At 43.9% G+C, this 23,354-nt stretch overlaps 1 protein-coding gene across 1 annotated transcript in view; it reads left to right on the top strand.

The window, feature by feature from the left end:
- The window catches only part of DGKQ (diacylglycerol kinase theta), a 57,967-nt gene extending 36,752 nt beyond the window's left edge, over positions 1-21,215 (top strand). The window contains 11 exon segments of the mRNA XM_015849987.2: positions 150-188; positions 978-1,093; positions 6,518-6,669; positions 7,959-8,107; positions 9,153-9,334; positions 9,884-9,984; positions 12,269-12,415; positions 12,770-12,881; positions 13,310-13,462; positions 14,527-14,554; positions 14,557-21,215. Coding sequence (XP_015705473.1) covers positions 150-188; positions 978-1,093; positions 6,518-6,669; positions 7,959-8,107; positions 9,153-9,334; positions 9,884-9,984; positions 12,269-12,415; positions 12,770-12,881; positions 13,310-13,462; positions 14,527-14,554; positions 14,557-14,711 — 1,334 coding nt within the window. The 3' untranslated portion in view covers positions 14,712-21,215.
- Positions 21,216-23,354: the final 2,139 nt, after the last annotated feature.

Here is a 23,354-nt window from a genome sequence, read left to right as displayed (position 1 = left end):
GAGGGAAAGTGTTAGCTGGAGATTCTCTATGTATTTGTATAACTTTTAATATTTATTTGTGTTATATTTATGTAACTTTTTAAAATATTTTAAATATTTACCCTAAGTGTACCCGAGGTTTTATGTGTTTATATTTTTGCCCTTTGCAGCAAATGTAGTATCTCTGAGTCATGTTTATCAAGCACAAGGTAAGCATTAAGATTTTAAGTATTGCAAACAAAGTCTGTTTTCAAAACTGTAGTCTTGCAGTAGAGGTTTTTTAAGCTCAGAGTACTTTACTCATACTTCAACCCTGCAGATTAGATGTAACACATTATATCACATTATATGTATGGGAAGCAGGGGATAAGTGTTACCTTATTAAGAAAAGGTTGGCTTTGTGCCACCTGTACCAGAACGTGGTAATAATCTGTCATAAAAATGAGGAAGTTGCGCTGGAGGTGAGCAGTGCTCCTAAAGCACTTCTGAGTGCTTTCTCTTCATTCTGGCTTCTGAACAGTGAAATCAGTGCTGCTCTTTAATTTCGTGGGTCAGTTTGACACAGATCACAGTGCAGCATAGTGCTGGAAATCTGAAGAGAATCAGCCTGCTGATCTCTGCGTTCTTCCTTTTGAAAAGACTTTTCTGAGCTGCTGCTTTGCTTTTGCTTTACAAATATTATCTGACTGAGAATTGGCTGCTGAGAGCTGCTGAAGCACTGCCCGTGTGCAGCATTACTGCAGCAGTCGGATGCAGGTCAGCATCTGGTTCAGCTCACAAAGTAAAGCGTGCAGTTTCTTTTCTGACCTTTCAGGTGTTGGTGTCCGTGTGCTTTGGGAGTCTTACCTTCCCAGTAGCTGTTAATTGCATCTTTCTGTAGGGTGGTTTTGAAGGCTGACATGTGCTTTCTTTGTGTGTTTGCTATCTCCACATAGTTAGTAAATACTGATCTTCTAATAACAGGAAATACAAAAAGCAGTCCCAACATGTCTTTACAGGCGCTGTCGTGCTCGAAATCTCGTGTTTTTCTGAAGCTGAAAGAATATATATGCTAGCTAAGGATACAACCATCAATGACAAGCCTCTGAATGCTGTGGTGATTCCAGAAGTTATGGTAAGAGATGTGGCTGAACTTACAACTGGTGTCTCAAACTACCTTCATGTTTTTCAAGGGAGGCCTTGCGGTGACACTGAGTCAGGTAGTGGGATGAGGAATAGCACTGGAGAGTTCGTACTTCATGCATTGGATATATTTCTGTTACTGAAGTCACTTGTCCTGCTGTTGAGTTGTGAAGAACTGCAAGCATAAGTACACTGCTGTAAAGGGAAGAAAAACAGAATGTTCATTTTTCTGGTATTTATTTCAAAGATCAGAAAATTGGGCACAGTTTTACTTTAATTCCATAGCAGTTAAAACAAAAAACCACCTCTTTCTAAAAGAAAATTTGCACTTTCATGCAGAGATTAGACTTTGTGCAAGAGTCCTTCCATAGACTGACACTTGATTTTGTTACATTTTTATGTTTACAGCCCAATTCCCTATGAGTCTCATGGTTTCCTAGCAGGCTTTGTCTTAATGAAGCAGATTCAGGATAGAGAGTGGGAAATGGTTCACTGGGCAAAGTCATTTTGAACCCAGGTAACATAGGTTGTGTCTAGAAGTCATTGTAGCCCTAATTACTTTCTGCTGAGCATCTTGCACTTACTGTCTTTCTGGAGTCGTACCGTGGCAAAAGAACTGAAAGTCTTAGTTTGACCTCTTTAAAACTTCACAGAAGGATGAAACCTTCACAGCAGTGAGATAGCTGCAGGTGGGAGGATCTCAAGTGCAATAGCAAGGCTGATAGCTGCATACTTACAAGCTTACTATATTAAGACTCCTGAGCTTGTCAGAGTTTTTCTTTCTCCTCCGAAAGAAGAGAAACCCTTGTGCTTATACATGCTGTGGGTGTTGCATGTGTTGCATTCTGTGAGACAGTTAGAAACAACTCTTACTTCTTAGTAGGTTCCAGCTCTTCCTGCTACCAGAAGCAGAACAAAAAGATGGAAGCACAAAGATAAGCCTCGATGCATTGTGTTGTGTGTGAAGGTGAATTAATCTGCTGTATGTGTCTGGATTTCTGACCTTAGATATGTCGAAGTGGAAACATGGATAATGCTGCAATCATTCATCTGATGCAAGTTGTGTCTTGGAAAATCTGTTTCACGGGACTGCTTGGTTGACTTTCCAATAAAAAGGAAGGAGAGAAGGATTGTATGTGTACACGTGCATTCTCTTTCCATTGAGCACATATTGTTTATACGTAGGTCACTCCAAAAGTAATGCCTCCTGTTTATTTTCGTGGATACTACAACTAGGTACAAAGAGCACATTAACACTGTTTCACAGAGAAAATTCCCAGACACAAAGCACTGTTTTTCATCATAGTCACCATCATTAGCAGTTCTTTTTTTGCCTGGGATGAACCAAAGCCTGAGTGCTGTGCTCATAAATATCTGCACCAATAGAGTGGACCCTCCCCTCCCCAGTTTCATAGCTGCTATGACAGTATTCTTGCTAGGAAGGTGTTGCCCAAACAGATGGAAGCCAGAAGTTGCCAAATCCAGACTATGCTGTGGATTTATCAGGACAGTTGCACCATGATTGGCAGTGTATGTCATGCTGGATGAGCTGATTGAGGCGCTTTTCATTTTGTGGCATGATAGTTGTGCATGGCTGTCCAGGACATGGCTTGTCTTCCACATCGCTATTCCCTTCTGCTGCCATCTGCCACACAGCAACAGAATTTAGTGGGAATGTTCAACCTCTACTGCCATACCACCACCATCTGCCTCTGTCACGGGCCAAAGTAATAAAGTGGGAGGCATGACTTTTGGAGCAGCAGTCATATTTTGTCCTCTCACTCAAGGGAACCAAGAGTAAACATGATTATCATTTCAAGTGCCGTCCATTTGTGCTTAGGCCGCACAGCTGTTGCTGTCGGCTAATTAGCCGGTGTATACTAAAGAGTGATTGTTGGTCCTGCTCTGGTAGCAGTTGGACTGGATGAGCTGCTGAGGTCCTTCCAGCTTCCTGTTCTGTAGCACTGTCAGCCTTTGTTTGTCTTGTACTGTTAATCACCCTGTTGGCCCTGCAAGGAGTTACTTCCCACCCTTCTACTGGTTTCCTCCAAGATAAGAAGCAGCTGCTGCCCTGGTCACTCTGACACCTTGATAACAGTGGTGGGTTCAAGGCCTTCTTTGTGCAGGGATCTGGTGATGGGGATGGAAGCAGGAGTCCTTGTGTGTGGGCTGTGCTGCAGGCAGTCTTCTTGCAAAAGTTCAGTTTTTGTGTTGCTGAGAGATTTCCAAAGCTCCTGCAAGCAGCTCATCGGCCTGGAAGGATTGGCCTTAAGTGTTGTGCTGGCAGGCCTGGGGTACAGAACGCCTTGTTCCCTGTTGTCGTGTGATGTGATTACACAGCATGCACAACAGAGAGGGGATTAGCATGAGTAATAGATATTTTGCTGGAGCCTGAAGCTGCTCGGTGCGGATCCTGACAAATTAAGCACTGTGCAGTGACTTGCAGAGTGCCCCAATTGCATGCAGTGAATTTCCCTCCTGAGTGCCGGCCAGCACAGCCCCACTGCAGGCACTGTGCTGGAAAGGAAGGGACTCCTCAGCACTGAGTCATGCATCCTGGCTCAGAGCATCCCACTGCTTTGCAGGGAGCAGAGCATAGCTCTCTTTAGGGCCTGTGCCTTGTGGGCAGTGCTGCAGCAGCTCTGCTCTGCTGTGCAAGCCTGCAAGCTTGTTCTGGGACTTCTAACCTATGGAAAAGGTATTTTCTTACAAGTTGGTCCTTCAGAGGGATTTAGCAGCACTTCTTAGCCTTTCAACCACAAGCAGTGGTGAGAAGCACGTTGAATGTAAGGGTAACACTTGAAACTTTGTTTAGTCTGCATAGCCACGTTCAGTCCCGAATGGTTATAACTGGGGATTTATGCTGGAAGATACTTGAACGAGGATGTGTTTGTGTGGTAGGACCCTTCAGTTTATGCTGTGTGTAGATATCTTGTTTGTCCCAGGCATTCTTTGCAGCTGCTTCTGACTCCTAACATCAGTTGACGTAGATGTTGCCCTGTCTTTATTCTTTCTTGTACAGTGTTGACACTTGGGAAACAGGAAATTTAGGTGGCAGCTTTGTGGAAGCTGTACATACGTGTCCTTTCCATATACTTAACAGATATAAATGTATCACGGTTTTGGTCCACTGGGCTTTGTTTGGTGAGTGCTTTCCCTTTTCCAGTGAAGCCTGAAGTTGCAGGTGAGGCTCATTTGGACCCATCATTCTTCGCAGTATGGGTGAGGGTGGTTACCCAGGGAAGCAGCTGGGTTTTCTCTCCATGTGTCATCAGACTTGCCAGCTGTGTCTCACCACTCCTGTTCTACCAGCAGCTCAGAAATGCTCTGGGCTCTTCTGACTCTCTGCCCCCCCCAAAATAGTCATGTCTGTGGCCAAGAATGTCTCTTTTTTGTTAAAGGTAAAGCAAGAGGAAGGAAGGGGCAGAGAAGAAATGTGTTGCACCTCTGTCAGCCTTCTCACTTGCTTGGCATTACACTTCTGCTGTGTTTTCTCCTTGTGCCCAGCAGTCACAACTGATGGAGTAGGATAATCCTCATGCAAGGAGGGACACGGAGGAGACAGATTTTTATGCACCTGCAGTATCTTAATGCATCTGGTAGAGAGTTAGTGCCTGGCTCCTCCACAAAAGCACCATTTGAGGAAATTTCTTGAACCAGTATTCAAACCCCAAAATGCTGTTTGTCTCTCCAGTGTCTGAGCTGGCTCACATGCAGCAGTAACATGGCTATCTCAGCAGAGGATGCCAGCTTCCTTCCCCACCTTTACTTGATAAAGTGGCCTCATTTCTGTAGCTTGAGGTTCAGTTCACAGTCACGGTAGTTCGCCTGGGCAGCAGCTCTGACACAGTCTGTGTGCTGTCTCCTCCCTCTGTTGCTGTTCAGATCTCTTCACGTGTTTGCAAGTTGTTGTCATGCTGCTTCTTTACTGACCCCTGAATCATTCATGTCTAAGTTGACTTCTCTTTAGCACTGTTGTTTTTCTCCTGGGTCCATCCTGTCAGCTGTGTGACAAATGAGCGTTCCCTGAATGCTGTCCAGTTTGTAAGTACAAATTACCATGACTCAGGGGCTGTGGAAGACATTTCTCTTTCAAAGCACACTCATGGTCTCACCATGGCTGTGTAGTGAGGGACAACCACCTGCCTCAGCTTATTGGCCATGGTCTTTTACTGCACCCCAGGGTAACTTTGGCCTTCTTGGCCAGCCTGTTGTCCACCAGGGTACCCAGTTTCTTCTCTGCAGAGCTTCTCTCCAGCAGGCCAGTCCCTGACCTGTTCTGATGCATGAGGTTATTCTTTCCAAGGTGTAGAACTCTACATGTCCCCTTGTTGAATCTCATTAAGGTTCCTCTCCATGCATCTCTCCAGCAGGTCCAGCTGTTGCTGAACCAATGCACAGCTTTCTGGTACATCATCATACTTCTCCCAGCTGTATATCATCAGCAAATCGATGAGAGTAGACTCTTGTACTAAGATACGTGGTTTAGTGTAGTAGTACTGGTGGCAAGTTGTCATGAGTTAGCAACACAACACAGAGTGCTCATGCCAGGAAGATTTCTTTATTGCTGTGTATATCGTGATCATGATTTGTATCCCGATCATCATGTGTATCCCCACTTATACTTCTAAGCAAGCCTTTTATATTCTAACACACGTATTCAGTACATTTCTACCAACAATTCATTGTCTAGAAAGCAAGCAAGTTCCATAACAAATCTTCATAATCGGCAGAGAGTTTATCTTATGCCTACAGATAAAGCACCCCTGCTTATTCAGACTTTCTGTCTCCTTTCCAGAGCCTCACTATCAGCAGGTCAGCATTCGACGAGGCCGAGCTGACCTCTCCATCTCCCACAGTAGGTGGATGTTTGGACTGAGTGATCTTGGAGGTCTTTCCAACCTTGGTGATTGTGTGTTTTTCTCTCCCTTCCTGAGGATCATTGATGAAGATATTGCACAAAACCGGTCCCAGTTCCAGCCCTTGGAACACAGGCTACGGCCTACAGGTCATGCTTCTCCAAGCTCTGACAGTGAACCAGTTTTCAGTCCTCCTTGTTGTCCCCTCATCTATCCCACACTTCCCAAGCTTTCTCACAAGATGTTATAGGTGACAGGGTTAGAAGCCTTGCTGAAGTCAAGGTGTGCAACATTCGCTGCTCTCCCCTCATCTATCCAGCCAGTCATGTCATCCACAAGGCAACCAGATTGGTCAAGCATTGGTCAAGCATTTTCCAGAAAGGCAATATCAGCAGATAGCCTTGTTGACTGTCAAGGTGTTGAGTCTTTCTTTTCGTATTGAATCTGGATTTTGTTTTACTAAGCATCAAGGAATTACAAGGAAATACTTTTGAGTCTCAGCAGTAATCGTCCTGCCTGGTCTTGGTTTTGGCTAATCCTTTCTTTTCTTCACTCAGGCTTCCAAGATACCACAGAACTGCTGGCCACTTCTTGTGTTTGTGAACCCGAAAAGTGGTGGTCTGAAAGGTCGGGACCTGCTCTACTGTTTTAGAAAGCTGCTGAATCCACATCAGGTCTTTGAGCTCACCAATGGTGGTCCTTTGCCTGGGTAAGTTGAAACGTTTTTTCTAGTTATTGACGTGACTTTGTTAGGTATTTTGTGGTGTTTTTGCTTAAGGAAAGATCAGATTCTGTTCTTATAAGGATATTAATTGTGTCTGTTCTTTGCCTGGGTGGCAAAGTGGTGGATCAGACTGGTTCTTATTGGTATTTAAACAGACTTTCCTCTTCTCTATAGAGAACAGATTACTGCCTCACGTATATGCTTTAATCAAGTCTAACAGATCCCAGGTGCTGGGAAAGTCACATGTCCCTTACAATAATGCAAATATGCTTATCACTGAAAGCAAGAGTATTTTATAAGTAAATAGATACCAAGAGAAAGATGTCACATTGCCTTACAAAAATGCTGATTTTTGCTTTTATTTCCTCTAACATGCTGTGGAAACGAACAGGGAAGTTATAACAAAATTTCCTATTTTGACTCTTGAAAGTTGGCCACAATTGCAGAGTTAATGGGGTCTGCCTGATCACAGCTGCAACATTTCTCAGTCTGAGGAGCAGAACGAGGATTGCAGGGTGGCAGCAACCATCTACTGGGTTCAATCAGCACCGTTCTGTTTACACGTCATAAAACTGAAAGCAATGGTTGCAGCCTACTTGGAGTGGAGTAGCCTTGTTATGCAGTGCAGTTCTAACAAGGAACTCTTGTGACACAGCCTTCAAAACAAACGCTTTCAAGAGAGAAACGGAGCTGATGCAGGAAGCAAGTAAAATAAGTTGCACAAACTTTTCGGTCTGAGTTCTGTAGTTTTGTTGTCTTTCTAGTGTTAGCTGAAGCTGCAGCTGTGGTAGTTAGTTCACTTTGCTCTACCCGCGAAGTATTCCTGTAGATGCACAGCAAAATGCTTCTGCTTGCTTACTGCTTGTCGTGAGATGCAAGTAGAGATTATTTCGCAGGACACTGTGTTGTGTATAGGATGACAGGCCAAAAAAGAGTGAGAACAAATAAAATAGTTCTATGAGGAAAAAGCACTACCAAAATTTCACACTTGGCACCATAGGATTGACTAAGTAAAAAAAATTCAAAGCCTCTGCAAAGATTTAAAGCTCTGTGGGTGTTCAGATGGGAGCTGTGAACAATTGGGCCTGTTTGGCAAGGAAATAAGTGGTTAACAATTGATCTCCAGCTGCAGAAAGTCACAAGGGAGGATGGTTTTCACTCTTTTTTAAGAATTCAGCAGTAATGTGTTACGTTACATGACATAGGTAGAGACTGCTTCTCTTTGTACTGCATTGTAATGCTTCTTTTCCCCTTTGCTTTGTTTCTAAATGGAGGTTTCATATGTTCTCCAAAGTCCCCTCTTTCCGAGTGCTGGTGTGCGGAGGTGATGGCACTGTGGGTTGGGTGCTTGGTGCACTGGAGGAGATCAGGCACAAGCTGGTGTGCTCAGAGCCTTCTGTTGCCATCCTGCCTCTGGGAACAGGTGAGAACTGGGACAAGCGCTATGTTGAGAACTACTCAGTACACGATGAAGACCCCGTCTCCACTCTCTGTGGCCTTTCTGTGTTATGTTTGGGAGCTCTGATTGCTGGGAAGAGTGACTGTCGTAGGCATAAGCTCTGGATAATGTACATAGAAACATGGATTTGGAGGCAAACAGCAGAAACATCTTCCCATGTAGCTCAAGGTTGTATGAGCTTTTACTTTCTTGCAGCGTTGAGGTTTGAGTTCAGCAGATAATGACCTACATCCTTTAAAAGCTTGTTTTCTAGTATAGTGTGGATCTGATCTCTCATACCCAGTCTGAAGGGATGCCTGCACTAAGTTAAATGCATGTATGTCTTCAGTGAATATTCCCTTCATTTTGTCTCTCAGGAAGTTATCCAACTGGGATGCGGTTCAGAGAGAGGCATTCACTGGCTCAGAGTGTGGGGCAGCCCACAGTGCTAGCTCACTGCTGACTGGTCTGCATGCAGCACTGGTCCAGCAGCTGGAAATCCAGATGGATCTCCACCTGAGGCTTTGTGCCTGCTCATCCTCCAGAAGGTTTGTCTTCATTTACCCACCTGACAAACTACTGCTGAGGATGCCAGGACTCAGTTGTAGCCAGCTGTAAATAGCAAGCACAGGGATCATCTCTTCAAGTTGGTTATGCTTCCTGAGTGAGAAGGAGCTGCAGTATTGCTGTGGCTGTGACTGAGTGGGTAGTTCTTAGAGAGGGCAAAATATTCTCCCCTTGACAACCACTGCTGCACTGAATCCAGCTGTGTGTTGGCCTGATAGCAGTTCCTTCCACTGCCTTTTTTCAGAGTTTTTCAAATGAAGCAGTATATCTGTGTGTAAGCACACATGCACTGCGACACTGGGGTATGTTTTATGGTTAACTAACTTTTCAGTCCAGCTGTGCTACTTTCATGACTTACCTGGAGCACTTTACGATTACTTGAGAGCAGAGCTGAAGGAGTTGTTGGTGCTTTTAGCTTACTTATAAATGCTGTCATGTTTTGGGGCTCTTTGATGTTGCCCAGGTAATGACTTAGGACGAGTCCTGCGCTGGGGAGCTGGCTACAGTGGAGAGGACCCCTACTCCATTCTGATCTCTGTGGATGAAGCAGACGACGTTCTGATGGATCGCTGGACTATTCTCTTGGATGCTGAAGAGCCTGCTGAAGGTGCAGAGAATGGCATGGCAGAACCTGAGCCCCCAAAGGTGAGATGAGGTTTGGCTCAGTTTTAACTCTCAGAAACACTTGTTCTCTTGAGAGTCACAAGGAGTGTAATTATTAGCATCTTCTGTTGCTCACTTATCTGTGCTTGGGCCTGACTGAGCTGTTTCTTAGTGGAGGTAGTGCTGTGTCTGGATGTGCTCATGTAGCAGAAGGTTGCTGCCCAAAGTAATAGCAGTATTAGTGTGTAAGTAAGTTACGTGTAGTTGTTGCACTTTGAGAAGTTGGGTTGGCTTAATTTCTGCCTTATTTTTATGTCTGCGTTTTTATGCTTGTTTCTTGAAATTAAGAGTAAGTGCTGGAATTTGTAATAGTTTGGAAATAATGACAACACGTATAAACAGCTGCTTTATTTTTAGTGCTGTGTTTCTGGAAAGTGCTCCTAAATTTGTCACAATGTGAGTAACTTGGAAGGATCATCCACAGCTCTTCCTTTAGTTGGGAAGTTTTGGAACCTCTTCTGCATTTAGAAATGTCAGCCTTGAGGAAATAATACGAATAATAATTCTTTTTCTTTTTTTTTCTTTTTGCAGATTGTACAGATGAACAATTACTGCGGTCTTGGCATCGATGCAGAGCTGAGCTTGGACTTTCATCATGCTAGAGAAGAAGAACCAGGGAAATTTAATAGCAGGTAATCCTGGGAAAAACAAGGGAGAAGGATAAGTCAGGTAGCATCCCAGATTAGTGCTATGGCTGATAACACTGATACAGGTATTCACAGATAACACTGCTTGAGGCAAAACTGGAACAGCCACGAACTCTTAGGCATAAAATTTGTTTGGCTTTTTGGTTTTTTTTTTCCTTTGTGTTCCAAGGGGGAATGTGAGAGAAGTTTTTATAAGCACTGAGGGTTGGCTAGTGAAACTTGGTAGCAGGTACCTGGAACCTGATGACACTTGAGGTCCATTCCAACCCAAGACGTTCTTTGATATAAAGAAGGTGTGGAAAGGAGCCTCTGTCATTCCTGGCATGTAGATCAATCAACAACAGCACTTCTTTTTATTCCTGTAATTACTGAACCTGGTGAGGGAGAAAAACCACCTTTGTGTAATTAATCAGTACCTCTTAGAGAAATTGTTCTTGACTGCTCTTTATTCCCTTACGTTTGCAATGTATTATCTCCAATGTTGTCTCCCAGTTGCCAGAACAAGCTATTACAGCTGCGTAGTATTCCAGTCTCATCTATTAAGAATGTTCTTTGATCTGTTCTGTGAGCAATGATACGCATTCTCACCTCTCTTGCATGTTTTATCAGTGCAGATGTTGCTCACGTATTTCTTAAAGCATTGAATAAGATACTGGTCTTGAACTTTACATACTGACGCAGTGTTTAAGAGTTATGCTTTGGTCTTTATTTCTCTGTGTGCTTTTAATCTCTCTCACCTTGAGCATTGCATGGTGTGCTGCATCTGCAGTGCTGTGTGCAGTGAGTTGATATCGTTCTTGCAGACCTTCAGCGTGCATATGTGGACGCCTGGGGGAGCGTGTGGGAAAAACAGTGCTTTGGTGGTTTGGGTTGTGGATTTTTTGCAAATCTGAAAGGCTGTATGTTGCCTCAGTATCTGCACTCCAGAGCATTCCAAATAATTCTGGGGTGACATAATGGTGCGAGTGTTGCAGCTGAGCGTACGCTGAGGCTCACGGGCTCTGAGCCCTGCACTGAAAGCCCTGCCCTCCTCCCTCATCCCCAGTGTCACTCACAGCAGTGGCTGCAGTGTGAGCTTTATGTTGCAACACAGACCTTGAAGCCATTGAGCACAGATAAAGTCTGTGTGCCGTGGAATGCCATATCCAACATGTCCTATGGACTCAGAGATCTATAGCATTGTCTTTACTATTAGTTGAGAACTGTGCCTGCACTTTCAGCTCTATGTCATAGTTTCTGAGGGCTTCTCTCTTGGTGTAACTGAAGTTCTTATTTCTAGCGGGTACTTGAAGTATTCTGTTTCTTACCTATATTATGTTTCACTTGTAATTAATGCATTCAAATTAGACAAAGCCTGTTGTAGCATAGACACATCTCTTGGCCTTGTCTGGAGTGGAAGCTTGTGTTAAATGGTCTTACATCAGGTACCCTTATCTCAGTACTTCTTAAAACTGATAACATGTGCAGTGAATCATTCCCAGTATCGTAGTTGGAAAGAACTAAACAGTCTCTGTCTGAAGAGTGGACAGTAAGCTCCATGCTAAACTGACTGTCTTCACCACATGAACATAGCTCAGACATAATGTTGGGGATGTTCTGCGGGTTGGATTCCAGTGACAGCCCTGTGCTAGTAGGGTCAAGTAGTGGAAATTCATGCTTTTTATTTCAAGGCTCTTTAAGGTTGCTATGTATCCCAATGTTTCCATTATAGAAGAAAAGACCAGCGTTTGTTTATGTAACTCTTCAAATATTTTGACATCTCTAGGGATGCCATAAAATCTTCCTCATCTTTTTTTTACTCCAAAATTAGATACCGCAGAGCTCTGTCACCGATTAACACTACGAAGCATGTTTTCAGTTTCCACAGCTGAGCCTGGTTTAAATGAATGAGCAATATGTAAAGCCCAAACTCAAAAAGGTTTTGTGCCTTAATTTTATGCTTTGATTCTTCTGTCAGTGCAGGATGAAATGGCTTAAAATGTTCCACAAGGATTCCTAAGCCTTAATACAGCCAGGCAATAGTGCAACAGCAATACAGTTTTTCAGCCTAGAAGTTTACTTCTCTAAGACACATTTCTCTGTGTCTCTGTATGTGTCTCCACAGCCCTTCACAGCACAGTTCCTCTCTTAATTAAAGATGTATTAAAGTAGCATTACTCTGTAGTAAAGCTGGAAGACCTCAAAGAGGTTTTTACTTGAAGGACTCTTTAAACATACCTGCTGGAGAACGTTACTAGTGTGTGTTGACCTGATGCTTGTCTGCTCCTAGGTTTCACAACAAAGGAGTTTATGTGAAAGTTGGGCTGCAGAAGATAAGCCATACCAGAAACCTTCATAAGGACATAAAGCTTCAAGTTGACCAGCGAGAGGTGGAGCTACCAAACATAGAAGGACTCATTTTTATTAACATACCCAGGTAAAAATGAGAGTAACCTTTGTGGAGACGTGCCTGCCAATACATGTGGCAGTAGTGCTTTCTGTTTGAGTATCTTCGCTGTGGTTAAACTGCATGGACTGGCAGGTCATTGTTAAAGGGTAGTTTTGGTTACTGCCAAGCTCAGGGCTTGCAGTGGTCCCTGAGGAGTCTCAGCACCATTCTAGTAATGTTTTTTTCTGGCCCATTCTAGTAATGTTTTTTTTTTTCTTGCTCTTAGTGCAGGAAAGTTTGACTGTCTCCCTCCCTCTGGAGAGGAGCAGAGTGCCGAGCTTTTGAACCCTGGCAGAGCAGGGGTCCCAGGTTTGGTGGTCACTGTGTGTGTTCTCTGCACAGCTGGGGGTCCGGAGCTGATCTCTGGGGCACTGACAGTGATGACCGCTTTGAGAAGCCACGCATTGACGATGGCCTGCTGGAAGTTGTTGGTGTGACTGGCGTTGTTCACATGGTAGGTTGTCACCCCACTGCAAGTAGAGGAAACACGTTTCAGTGAGCTTGTTCCACGTGCATCGCAGTCTGTGCTTGGTTAGGAGTTCTGAACATTCACTTGCTACTTTATGAAGGAGGGAGGTAAGAGCAAACAGGACTTTTCTGAGTGCGTGCTCCTTTGCCAACAGAAAGTCCAAATGACTCCACTGTGTAAGTTATTTGGCCTCTAGTAGCATGCAGACACTGAGTTGTCTGTAAAGTAAACTTAAATAACTAATTTTGCATCAGTAAAGGCATCCTATGCTGACTTCGCTTAAGCAGTTCTTGTACTTGAAACTTAAAATATCAGTGAGAATAAAATTGTGTCCACCCAGTTCAAGTGCATCTAACATTTGTGCTTCTTGCTTGTTGGGGTGATTGATAATCTTGGCTTTTACTTCCAAACAGGGTCAAGTCCAAAGTGGTTTTCGTTCAGGCATCCGCATAGCCCAGGGCTCATATTTTCGTGTAACGCTCCTAAAGCCAATTCCAGTTCAAGTTGATGGAGAGCCCTGGATTCAAGCCCCAGGACGGATTATTATTTCTGCTGCGGGACCAAAGGTAATGGCTGTAAGCTTGTGTCGAAAAACTGGCTTTGTTCTTTCAGTTATGTTATTCTGTTATGTTGCTCATTGGTTGTGTTCTGATAACTTCAGAGGAGCCAGTCAACACAGTGTAGTAATTGCTGGGTTCGTCATATCTGAAGAGAGTTGTTCGACAGCCTTCTCCAGTGGCTCAGATGAGGATTGTGTTCAAGAAAGTGGTGGCTGAACTGCAGCCAAGTAACTCAGTTTTTTCCCTTATTGAGATCTGCAGGCAGTGTTGCTTACCCTGAAGTTGATGGCATTTGTAAGGACTGTGTTAGGACTCCAGTGAGTGAGGACAAAAGAGTCTGCTGGCCATGATGGTGGAGGGAAGATCTGAGCAGCAAAGGAGAAAACTGAATACTGGAGGAGGAGAGACCTGAGAAAAAGAGGCTTTGAGTTCGTTAGCATCTGCTTATCCCTAATATCTCAGTGTATATATACAGAACAAAAAGAACATAAACTGCCTAAGCATTGACTTTTATTTTCATATCGAAATTGTAGAATAAGCATTTTATGTGCAACATTAAGGAAACCTTTCTAGTTCACAGAAATTTATTGCTGTGGGCAGTCTTGGAGACCACATAGAGCTACCATAAAGAAGGCACTTTTAGACAAAAAAAATGGGTTACAAGGAGGGTCGTAATTCAGACATTTGGGAATATGTTAAGCCTGAGGGTTGGGGGTGGGGAGGAGGAGAGTGCAGAGTTAAGTTGGCCTTCCAGTGTGAAATATTTCTGTCCTTAAGGCTGGTGACTGTCAGTGTTGTCTGTATGTGTGTGTAAGTATTTGCTTGTACATTGATATATATGCACATACGCACATCTATACACATTGTGTACATATGCATGTGCCTGTTTGTATGAACAGCATTTAATCCTAGCACTTTGTAAGGATAGGTGTTTCACTCAGCTGTGTGTTATATTTTATTATTTGCAGTTCCAACACTTTACTCATGTATCAGTTGTCTTAGTTCTGCTAATGGATTACTCCAGATTTTTTGAATGCTCATTCATTTTCGTTAAAAACTTTGCATTTTAGGTTCATATGTTGAAAAAATCCAAGCAGAAAAAAAAAAAACTGGAAGCCTGAGAGAGGTGAGAGCGGACAGCATGTCAAGCATGCCAAGGGGGACGCTAAACGGAGACCTGCGCTCAGAAGCGATGCAGCACAACTACTGTAGATGCCAAGATAGTGCAGTAAAACTGAGTGCAGATAACTGGTGAAGCAGCGTTGTTTATGAGTGTGCCTTCATTACATTTTGATAGTACTGGGTTCTACTTAGTCTTTCAGAGATAGTGCCTCGCCGTTACAAGTAACTGTTAAATACCACTTGCCTCGTTTGAGATGTTTTCTTTGGGTTGCTCTTCCATAAACCGTTGCCCAGTTTTTTTTATGTGTATGGACACTGAGGCCAAACAAAGATTATAAGATGCCAAGATTTCTGCTTCTGCTTTCACAGAGACTCTTCCCATCCTCTCTGCTTTTTCTTTTAGAAAACTATTCCATAGAAAAACTCAGTGCATCTTTCCATAAATGAAACTGTTGTTTTAAGTTAATGCCTCCAGTAACCTTAAAACCAAGAAAAGGTGAAGACATGAGCTGCTGAGAGCTCCTTGGATCAGTCCAAATAACACAGCTGAGACAGCACTACCTTAGAAGAGAGGAAATGCAGGACACAGGAGAGATGATTTCTCTAAAGCCTGTTGTACTAGGAAGAAAGGAAGTACTAAACAGTTGAGTCCTGCTATGTCAGACAGCTTATTTCAACAGCAGTTGTACAGAATGGATGAAGGGCAAACAGCTTTTAGAGAACACTGTCAGTTTAAGTTGAAAACAAAGCCTGTTTGAAAGATATTTGAATTTCAGCAGCTACGACTCCAGAGTAGAAAAGGAACTTGATACTTGGGGCAGTATTGCATTATACTATTTTCTATCACTAAGAGCATTATCTTTAACAGCAGGCATTCCTTGTTGTCTTTTCTTGTATTATCTCACGCTCACTTATTTGTTGGGCTGTTATTTAAAAGCAAGCTCCAAAACTTGTACTTAATTAACGTAAAGCAAGTAGCATACAGTGTTCTCTGAAGTGAATTAGCACAGCAGTAGAGCGGAGCTGAAGTGAGACACACAGTAGTTTCACTCAGGAGATTTAGGAGGTACTGAAGTCCGTAGAGCGCATGTAACATTCTGTAGGGTTCAGGATAGTAGGAATATACCTGTCATGAAAACTCACCCAGAGTTTTCTGAGTACTTTGTGGTGTTGGTAGTTGTGGACCCAGCGACTCAGTGACTTTACTTTCCCCCTGGGATGAGTGTGTGCTCTTCTGTCTCATCTCTATGAGACTGGCATCAGCTCTCTTTGCCTACCTGCCTGCTGCCACTGCAGGGATCCAGCAGCTCTTTCATAGCTTCCTGCTAGAAGCTGGAACCAGAGCAGGTGCATTAGTCCTGTACTGCACTACATATACCTGCTGACCATGTCCACAGTCACACTGGTCTTGTCCCACTTCGGTTCTACAGTGACCAAACCTTTCCCTTCATCCACTGTTCACTGTGCAGGAGGAGACAGTCTGGATTCTGTGATTCTGGATCTTCATCTCCTTATCACTAGACATGGGATTGTCTCTGCTTCAGAACCTGAATAGGAAGGATCCACTGGAGCTCTTGTGGCATCCTGGTACCAGCATTCCAAGCAGCAGGAGCATGTTGTACTTAAGGCTTTGCTTTCAAGCTCATAAGTTAGAGAAGAAATCTTAAACACATTGCTGCTAGTAATTGTCAAGAAAGCCAAAGAAACTGCTTTTTGTCCTTGGGGTAGCTGAAAGAAAGACTGAATGGTCTTTCCAATTGCTGACACAAACATGGAGAGCAAAGCTTTGCTTTTTGTTACAGAAGACACATGCGAGCTTTTAAGCTTGTTGGTACTGACCGTCTTCTTCAGCCCAAGTAAATAAACCTGTCTGGCTGTTTTTCTAGACACAATCATCCTGCAGCATGTAACTGACAGTGTTTTGTGTTCTTGGCTTGCTAGGAGCCTGGCTGTCTCTCCCTGTTGCTTAGTATCTGTTATCTGAAATAACATGAAACTCCTGGGCCAGAGTATTTTAATCGAAGAGCCCCATGCTGTGACATATCCTTCCTTGGGGATTTTCCATCTCTGTAACAGGGCTGAATGGGGGCAGCATTGTGTTAGCAAGGTGACACAAACACAGCCTTGTCCAGCTGCCCAGGTGGATCCTGCTGATGCATACAAAGGCTTTTGGTTTTCTTCTTTCCTTCTCTTTCCTCTTTTTTCCATCAGCTGATTCCCACATGTTGTTTGAATAGATTAAGTAGATGAGTGCCAAGCTGGAATGAAGACGTACCCTAAGAAAAACACACTTGGCATTTATGGTCTCTCTGCATCCTAAAATGATTCTTAGTATGTTTTGAAGGCAAATAGATTCCTGGGCAGTTGAGATAGGAAAACTCTTGTAAAAATTTTAAGAGAAGAAACTGTTGGGCATCTCTGTTAAGTTTCAGGTACTGTAAGGCCAGCATATCAAAGGGATCGTACATTTGTTTGGGTTTTGGTTATTTTTTTTACATTTTTATCACACTGGGTATCTCAAAAGGCCTATTATTTTCTTCCATAGTCTGTAAAACTTCCTTGAAGAGAGGTGCTAACTCTTTACACTTAATATGAAACATCTTGACTTAGCCTTTACACCAAGCATAATGAAGAAGTACAGTTAATATCACAGTGGGCAGATATATGGTTCTGAGAACTCAGTGGAAAGAGGAGTGCTGTTTGAGTGCTTGCTGAGTAAGGAAAGCAAAGGGAAGGAGGCTCATGTTGCCCAGACAGATACTGAACAGTCAGAAATCATAACTATAGACAGCGAGGAGGCTCAGGCTTTGCTGTCCAGGCACAATCCTTCATCCTCTCTCTGTTCTGTCCTCTCACCCACAACCATGCCCAGCACACACAGTACTTCTAGCGTCTCCTGAGGTGCCATCTCCTGACTCCTCACTTGGTGTCTTACCAAGATTTCCTAGCATGATGAGAGAGAGGTCCTTGAAGCCATGGTCTGGTGGTTGCTGACCCTGCACATAGCAGGAAGGTTGAAACTAGATGATCATTGTGGTCCTTTTCAGCCCAGGCCATTCTATGATTCTATGGTGCATTTCAAGTGTTCTGGTGTAGCAGACAAGAAAGATAGTGGTCAGTTGGTTAACATCTGCTGATAAGTATACTGCCTCTGTCCTGACTTAGGAGAACAAAATTTGAAGGGTTATCCCTGAGATGTAGATACTGCATCAGAAAATTTGATGGTTTTTTTTCCCCCATGAATTTTAGACTTGATTTTTGTACTTTAAATTGCTGATGCTTTTGTTGTATTAATTTTTATATGAAAATTGGGTATTTTATCAAAAACACTTTGTATGTGTGTGTTTACATACATGCTTATACATACACACACATTCTTAATACAGTCTTTTCTTATGTCCCATGGTAGCATGGTTTTGCAGCTTTTGCTGTGTTGCGGCACTGTGACAGCACTCACTTGTGCTCCTTTCTCTCACCCTTGCGGTCAGCAGGCAGGGCAGCTTTCCTGCTGGGCCACCAGCATGTACTCCTAATGGATGTGTAGTTCCAAATATGATATGACAGCAATAGAACCAAAGCACAACTGTATTCAGAGTACAGTATCTGCATGTGTTCCATCTGAGCTCCTCATGTTTGTTTGGTTGTTGTTTTTTTTTTGCATTTAAATCATTTTAGTGTGTTTAACGTCAATGGCAGTGGCTAATGAAGTGTTTTAAAATAAGTAAAAAGCAAGTAAGTTTTAAATGTAGTGTTTTAAAAGCCAAAGCTGAAATATAGCCAGTATAAATAAGGAACAAAACTAAATGAAGTGGGTACAGTGTGTGAGCAGGTATACCATGTGTTGCACAGCCACCAGCCCACACCCTAGCACTGAAACCAAGAGAGCAGCCAAGAGTCCTTCAGTCTGCACCCCATACCTCTCTTGTACCACAGTGACAGTAAGTGTGCATCTTCCCCCCTGGCTAAACTGCTGTCCTGCCCTTTGGACTTGACCTTTATGCTGAAACTGGTGACAGAGGCATGAGCGCCAGGTGCTGTGTGTGTGCAGAGGGCATGGGAATGGGGTTATGCTGTTCTTCCATTTCTGTGTTAGCTTCTGCTCCAGCCATTTCACTGCTGTGCAGCAAAGGTTCAGCAGCTGCAGGGATTCACAGGGCAGCACCGCCTCATTTTCAGCCCATGACCTTGTGTTCTTCAGTGCATGTATCACTTCATGTACTTTTTGCACTTAGCGGAAGAGGTCAGGTAGTCTTAGGGTTTGATAGGCAAGTTAGGTAGGCCTAGGGTGTAGCAACATGGCAGTGTTTGTACTTTTTTGTAAATATGGGGATGATTCTGCAGATCTAAAGATGCACTTTCAGGTAATGGTGAACGCAAGTTGGTAGAATGCAACTGTTTAAAACTTCAGGAGCTTCTCTGACCACAGTGCTCCCTGGTCTCCATCTCTGATTCTGTTCTCGAGAGCTCCGCTTGGGAACAAGAGATGGCATCTTCCCCACATCGCAGTATGTATTTATATCTGACTGAAAGTTCACTTGTATTTTTAAACAATTACAAATTGGCTGCTAGTCTAAGGTTTAGGCTCGTTAGTCTGATTTTATAGTGATTTTTCAAGTGATGTTAAGGTTTATTTATAATGTCGGCGTTTTCTGACTTGATACTTCCTTGGCTTGTAGGAGAGGTCCAGCTCAGAGCCTCTGTTCCTTTGCTGCTAGCTGTTTTGTTGAACAGTGTAGCCATTTTATCTACGGGATGCAGTGAAATAAATGCGATTTACTGATTTTAACCTGCAGCCAGTCCAGCAGCTTCGATGTTTACAGGACAGTGACTACTGATTGTAAACCCACACACATCAGTTGATGCCATGCACCCTTTTTGCATCCTGGAAGCGCTGTTTCAGCTTCCTGTGACAGCTAATGAAATAGTTGCCTTTTGGTTTAGACTCCTTGCTATGTCCCTTTAAAGAGATTTACATGTGGTTATAACTTTCCTGATGTAGATTCGTAAGACAGACTTTGTACCGTTACAAGTGTTGTATTGAACTTGTTTTCCAAAATATTGGCTTTATTTTTTGTGAAGATAATTTATCACAGTGTTTATAAGCAGACTCGTGTTATTAGAGAGGTTGGTCCAAAGCCCTGAAGTAAATGTATTAAAGATGTATCACAGAGCAAAGCCTTTTTAGTAGGACAGTGGTGTTACTGTAGCTACCCCTCTCAGCTCTCCTGGCAATGCTCCCATTTAACATGTCACCCTGGCTCAAGTGTGTTGCTTAGGAGAAAACTTGATTTCAGAAGATGTGGCTTCATTTACATTGTGCACATCCCAGTTTCCCTTCTGGCAGCAATTTCAAATGTAAACACCAGCTGTAGCAGTACAGATCGCTCAGTTAAAAGCCTGCCCTGGTGCCTGACGGCAGGGTGCAGCAGGTCTGCTGATGGTCTGGCCCTTACAGCTGCCTCTCCCTGTCCAAAGGATGTGTCACACACTGGTCCTTTCGCTTTCCAAAGGAAATAAGGCTCTAATCAGATCCTTCCCTGCGTTGACAGTTGCAGCTTGCCTAGCCATGGCATCTCTTCCTTTGTGCTGCTGATCTTGCCAAAGTGGGTAGCAAGAGGTGCTTGAATTACTGAGTATTTATTGTGTTCCTTTTAGGTGCTTATGATGCCTTCACTGCTACTTTAAATGAAAACTGTGGGGATCTGTATCATAGCAATAGCTGTATAACTCTAGCTTTCTGAACATGCCAAAAAGAAGTAATCCTTGAGGTAGCTGATTTAGCGATGTTGTAGATAGTAGCAACTAATACCTTGGAGAAGCTGCAAGTTCTAATAGGAGCATCTCTGCTTTGAATGTAAAGCATCACAGAGTTTGTCATTTGCTAGAGATTTCAGTGTCTCTCCTATTTTCAAACCACCCATGACATGTTAATTCTTCTCAGACTCTGGCTTGGCTATTGCTTAAATAACTGTATTTCACCTCTTGTCACTTAAATTGGCCAACTCCAAGTGGATTTCGAGTGAATGCCATTTTAATATCAAGATACTTCTAAGTGTCTAATAACATCTCTTGTGAATGTTCTAATACATTGGCAGCAAATCAGGTTGGCCCAACAAGATGGGGTAGGCTGACCACCAAACAGATCAGCTGTTGTCTAGTGCTTACTCTTTGTGCACTTACCTAATAGTTCTGGGAAAAAAAAGTAAAAATAAAGAAATAAAGCCTAAGTGTTAGCATTCAAGTGCTCAAAAACTGTTTCCACATTGTGTGCCTCAAACTAGTAATGCATTACCACACCTTTACTTGTGCACTGGTTTGTATCAGTGTAACTTGTTTCTCAGTGTCTGCCTTGCAAATCACTATGCTGTGCTTACTTGTCTACAGATATCTAATGTACTAATTGATTTAAAAGAAAGTTATTTATAGAAGATGGGCTTTCCTCATATATTTAAATGTCTCTTTGTCCTCGGGTTATATTCGTAGAATAATTCTGTATATATTTTGCAATATGTTTGTGTTTAATCTGATTGTACATTTTGCACTGATTTGAAATTGTGTATTCTAAGTGTTATTTACAAGTTCCAGAGATCTATAACTAGAATTTGTCTGTGAAAAATACAACATATGTTCCGCCCTGGTTGTTTGTACATACATTTCTTTACATTCACAGCTTTAAACTAGAGTACTCTGACTGGTAAAGGACATGAGGAAATGCAGGAAAGAGGTATGGGGGGAGGAGCTTCCTGATGGGACTCCAGGCAGCCCCAAAATCCAGAGTTGGGAAACAAGTGAATATTTGGGTCTCCAGATGACTGCACCCCTTGTTTAAGAGCATGATGCACATGAAGTGCCCTATGGAAAAAAAAAACAACAACACATGTTACCAGGTCATACGTATAAGACTAAGGTATACAGTTAGCACAGGAGCTTCCAGAATGCGACAGTTTTCTGCATCTCTGTTCATAGGTTGTCTGCAACCTGCACAAAGCCCCAGTTACACCTGCCTGCCGAGGTGGGTTTCTGTTCTTTATTGATATGTGCCAACTGTGTTCCAAGTTTTATGCTGAGTGTTGGCACACAACTAAGGAGTGTCACTGCAGCACCAAAGCACAAACCTAAATTCTGGTGATTCTGTTTGCATATAAGCAAATCCACTTGCTGCTAGGAACAGCTTTACCATTTTGGTAACTACTGTCACTGTTACATTGGAGATTGCTGCCCTCTTGCTTTCCAGCTGAAGATAGCAAAACCCAATGGCAAATTAGAAAAAGCTTTCAGGAGACCCTGAAGGGCCCAATGGTTGAAATACTGTCAGAGCAACACAGCATAAGACACCAGGATGATATGAGGGCACTGCTCTTTACCACACTAATCATAGCCTTGGGCCCTCAAGCAGTCCATGGCAGCTGAACTTAGCCAATACTTGGCTGATGCTGACAGCCCTGTGAGCCACAGGGCACTGCAGCACAGTGTGGCTGAGGCTGAGCACGGCCACCATGAGTAGCAATACGTACTTGCTCTGCACCGTCAGCTGACAGCCTGGGGCAGAGGTAAACACCCCACAAAGAGAAATGATGGCCCAGCAGCTCCATAAGCCGCCTGGATTAGAGATGCTCACACACAAGGGCTGAAAAGCAGCACAGAGTGCTAACCCAGCAAAACGGCACCTCCAGCCTCATCCCAGCTTGGCCCAACACATCCGGGCAGCTGATGGCTCATGTGCACCATAAAAAGCATAGAAATGCTAACGCTGCAAGGGCTCAGAAGGTGACTACATGCAATTCTAACGGCTGCAACCAGAGATCTCCTCCGGGTACCTTTACACTCCCTGCAGCACTCACAGCAGCCTAACCAGCACAACACAGGGATGCTCCTCTGCTCCCTGCTCCTGGTGGCTGCACTCCTTCTGGTAAAAGCCAGGATGCCATTGGCCTTCTTGGCTGTCTAGGCACACTGCTGGCTCATCTTCAGCCTGTTCTCCACTAACAACCCCACATCCTTTTAATCTGTGCAGGTTGCCAGTCACTCTGCTCCAAGCCTGCAGTGCTGCCTGGGGTTGTGACCAAACTGCAGGACCTGGCGCTTGGTCTTGTTGGACCTCACCCTCTTGGCCTTAACCTAGCAATCAGCCTGTCCAGATCCCTCATGAATATCTCTATACATGCCAGAGTTCCCTCCTGCTATTGGTGGGATGTGATCTGTTTCACAGACTGCGAGCTCAACTAGCACTTTCTATTAAGTCTATTTGGTTGTATGTACTCAAGGACACAGTATGGGAAGTTCAACTGCGTCTGCAGAAAAGAATTAGGAGCAGAAGGAAAATAAGCTATTTGCTGAACATCTTCTTGCCCATCTAAGCATGGCCACAAATGTTTGCAGGGATGTCTGGATGGTGCAGATGCTGGGCATGCTGTTAGATGCTGCTGTCAAGGGGCCTGGGAGAACATCGGGGTGGACACCAAAACATCAGAAAGGATTTGATTCCAAGAGAAGCTGCGCCTCCGAGCGGCAAAAATAACCACACAAGGAAGGCGAACGCACTCAAACCGAGCCTCGAACCCGCCCAGCGCCCCGCCTCCACCACAGCCCCAAGATGGCGGCCCCGCCTCCACCACAGCCCCAAGATGGCGGCCCCGCCTCCACCTCAGCCCCAAGATGGCGGCNCCTCCACCACAGCCCCAAGATGGCGGCCCCGCCTCCACCTCAGCCCCAAGATGGCGGCCCCGCCTCCACCACAGCCCCAAGATGGCGGCCCCGCCCACAGCCCCGCGGCCGT

Source organism: Coturnix japonica, chromosome Z (assembly GCF_001577835.2).
Source record: "Coturnix japonica isolate 7356 chromosome Z, Coturnix japonica 2.1, whole genome shotgun sequence".
Classification (NCBI taxonomy): domain Eukaryota; kingdom Metazoa; phylum Chordata; class Aves; order Galliformes; family Phasianidae; genus Coturnix; species Coturnix japonica.
This window is presented reverse-complemented; position numbering and strand designations above follow the sequence as displayed.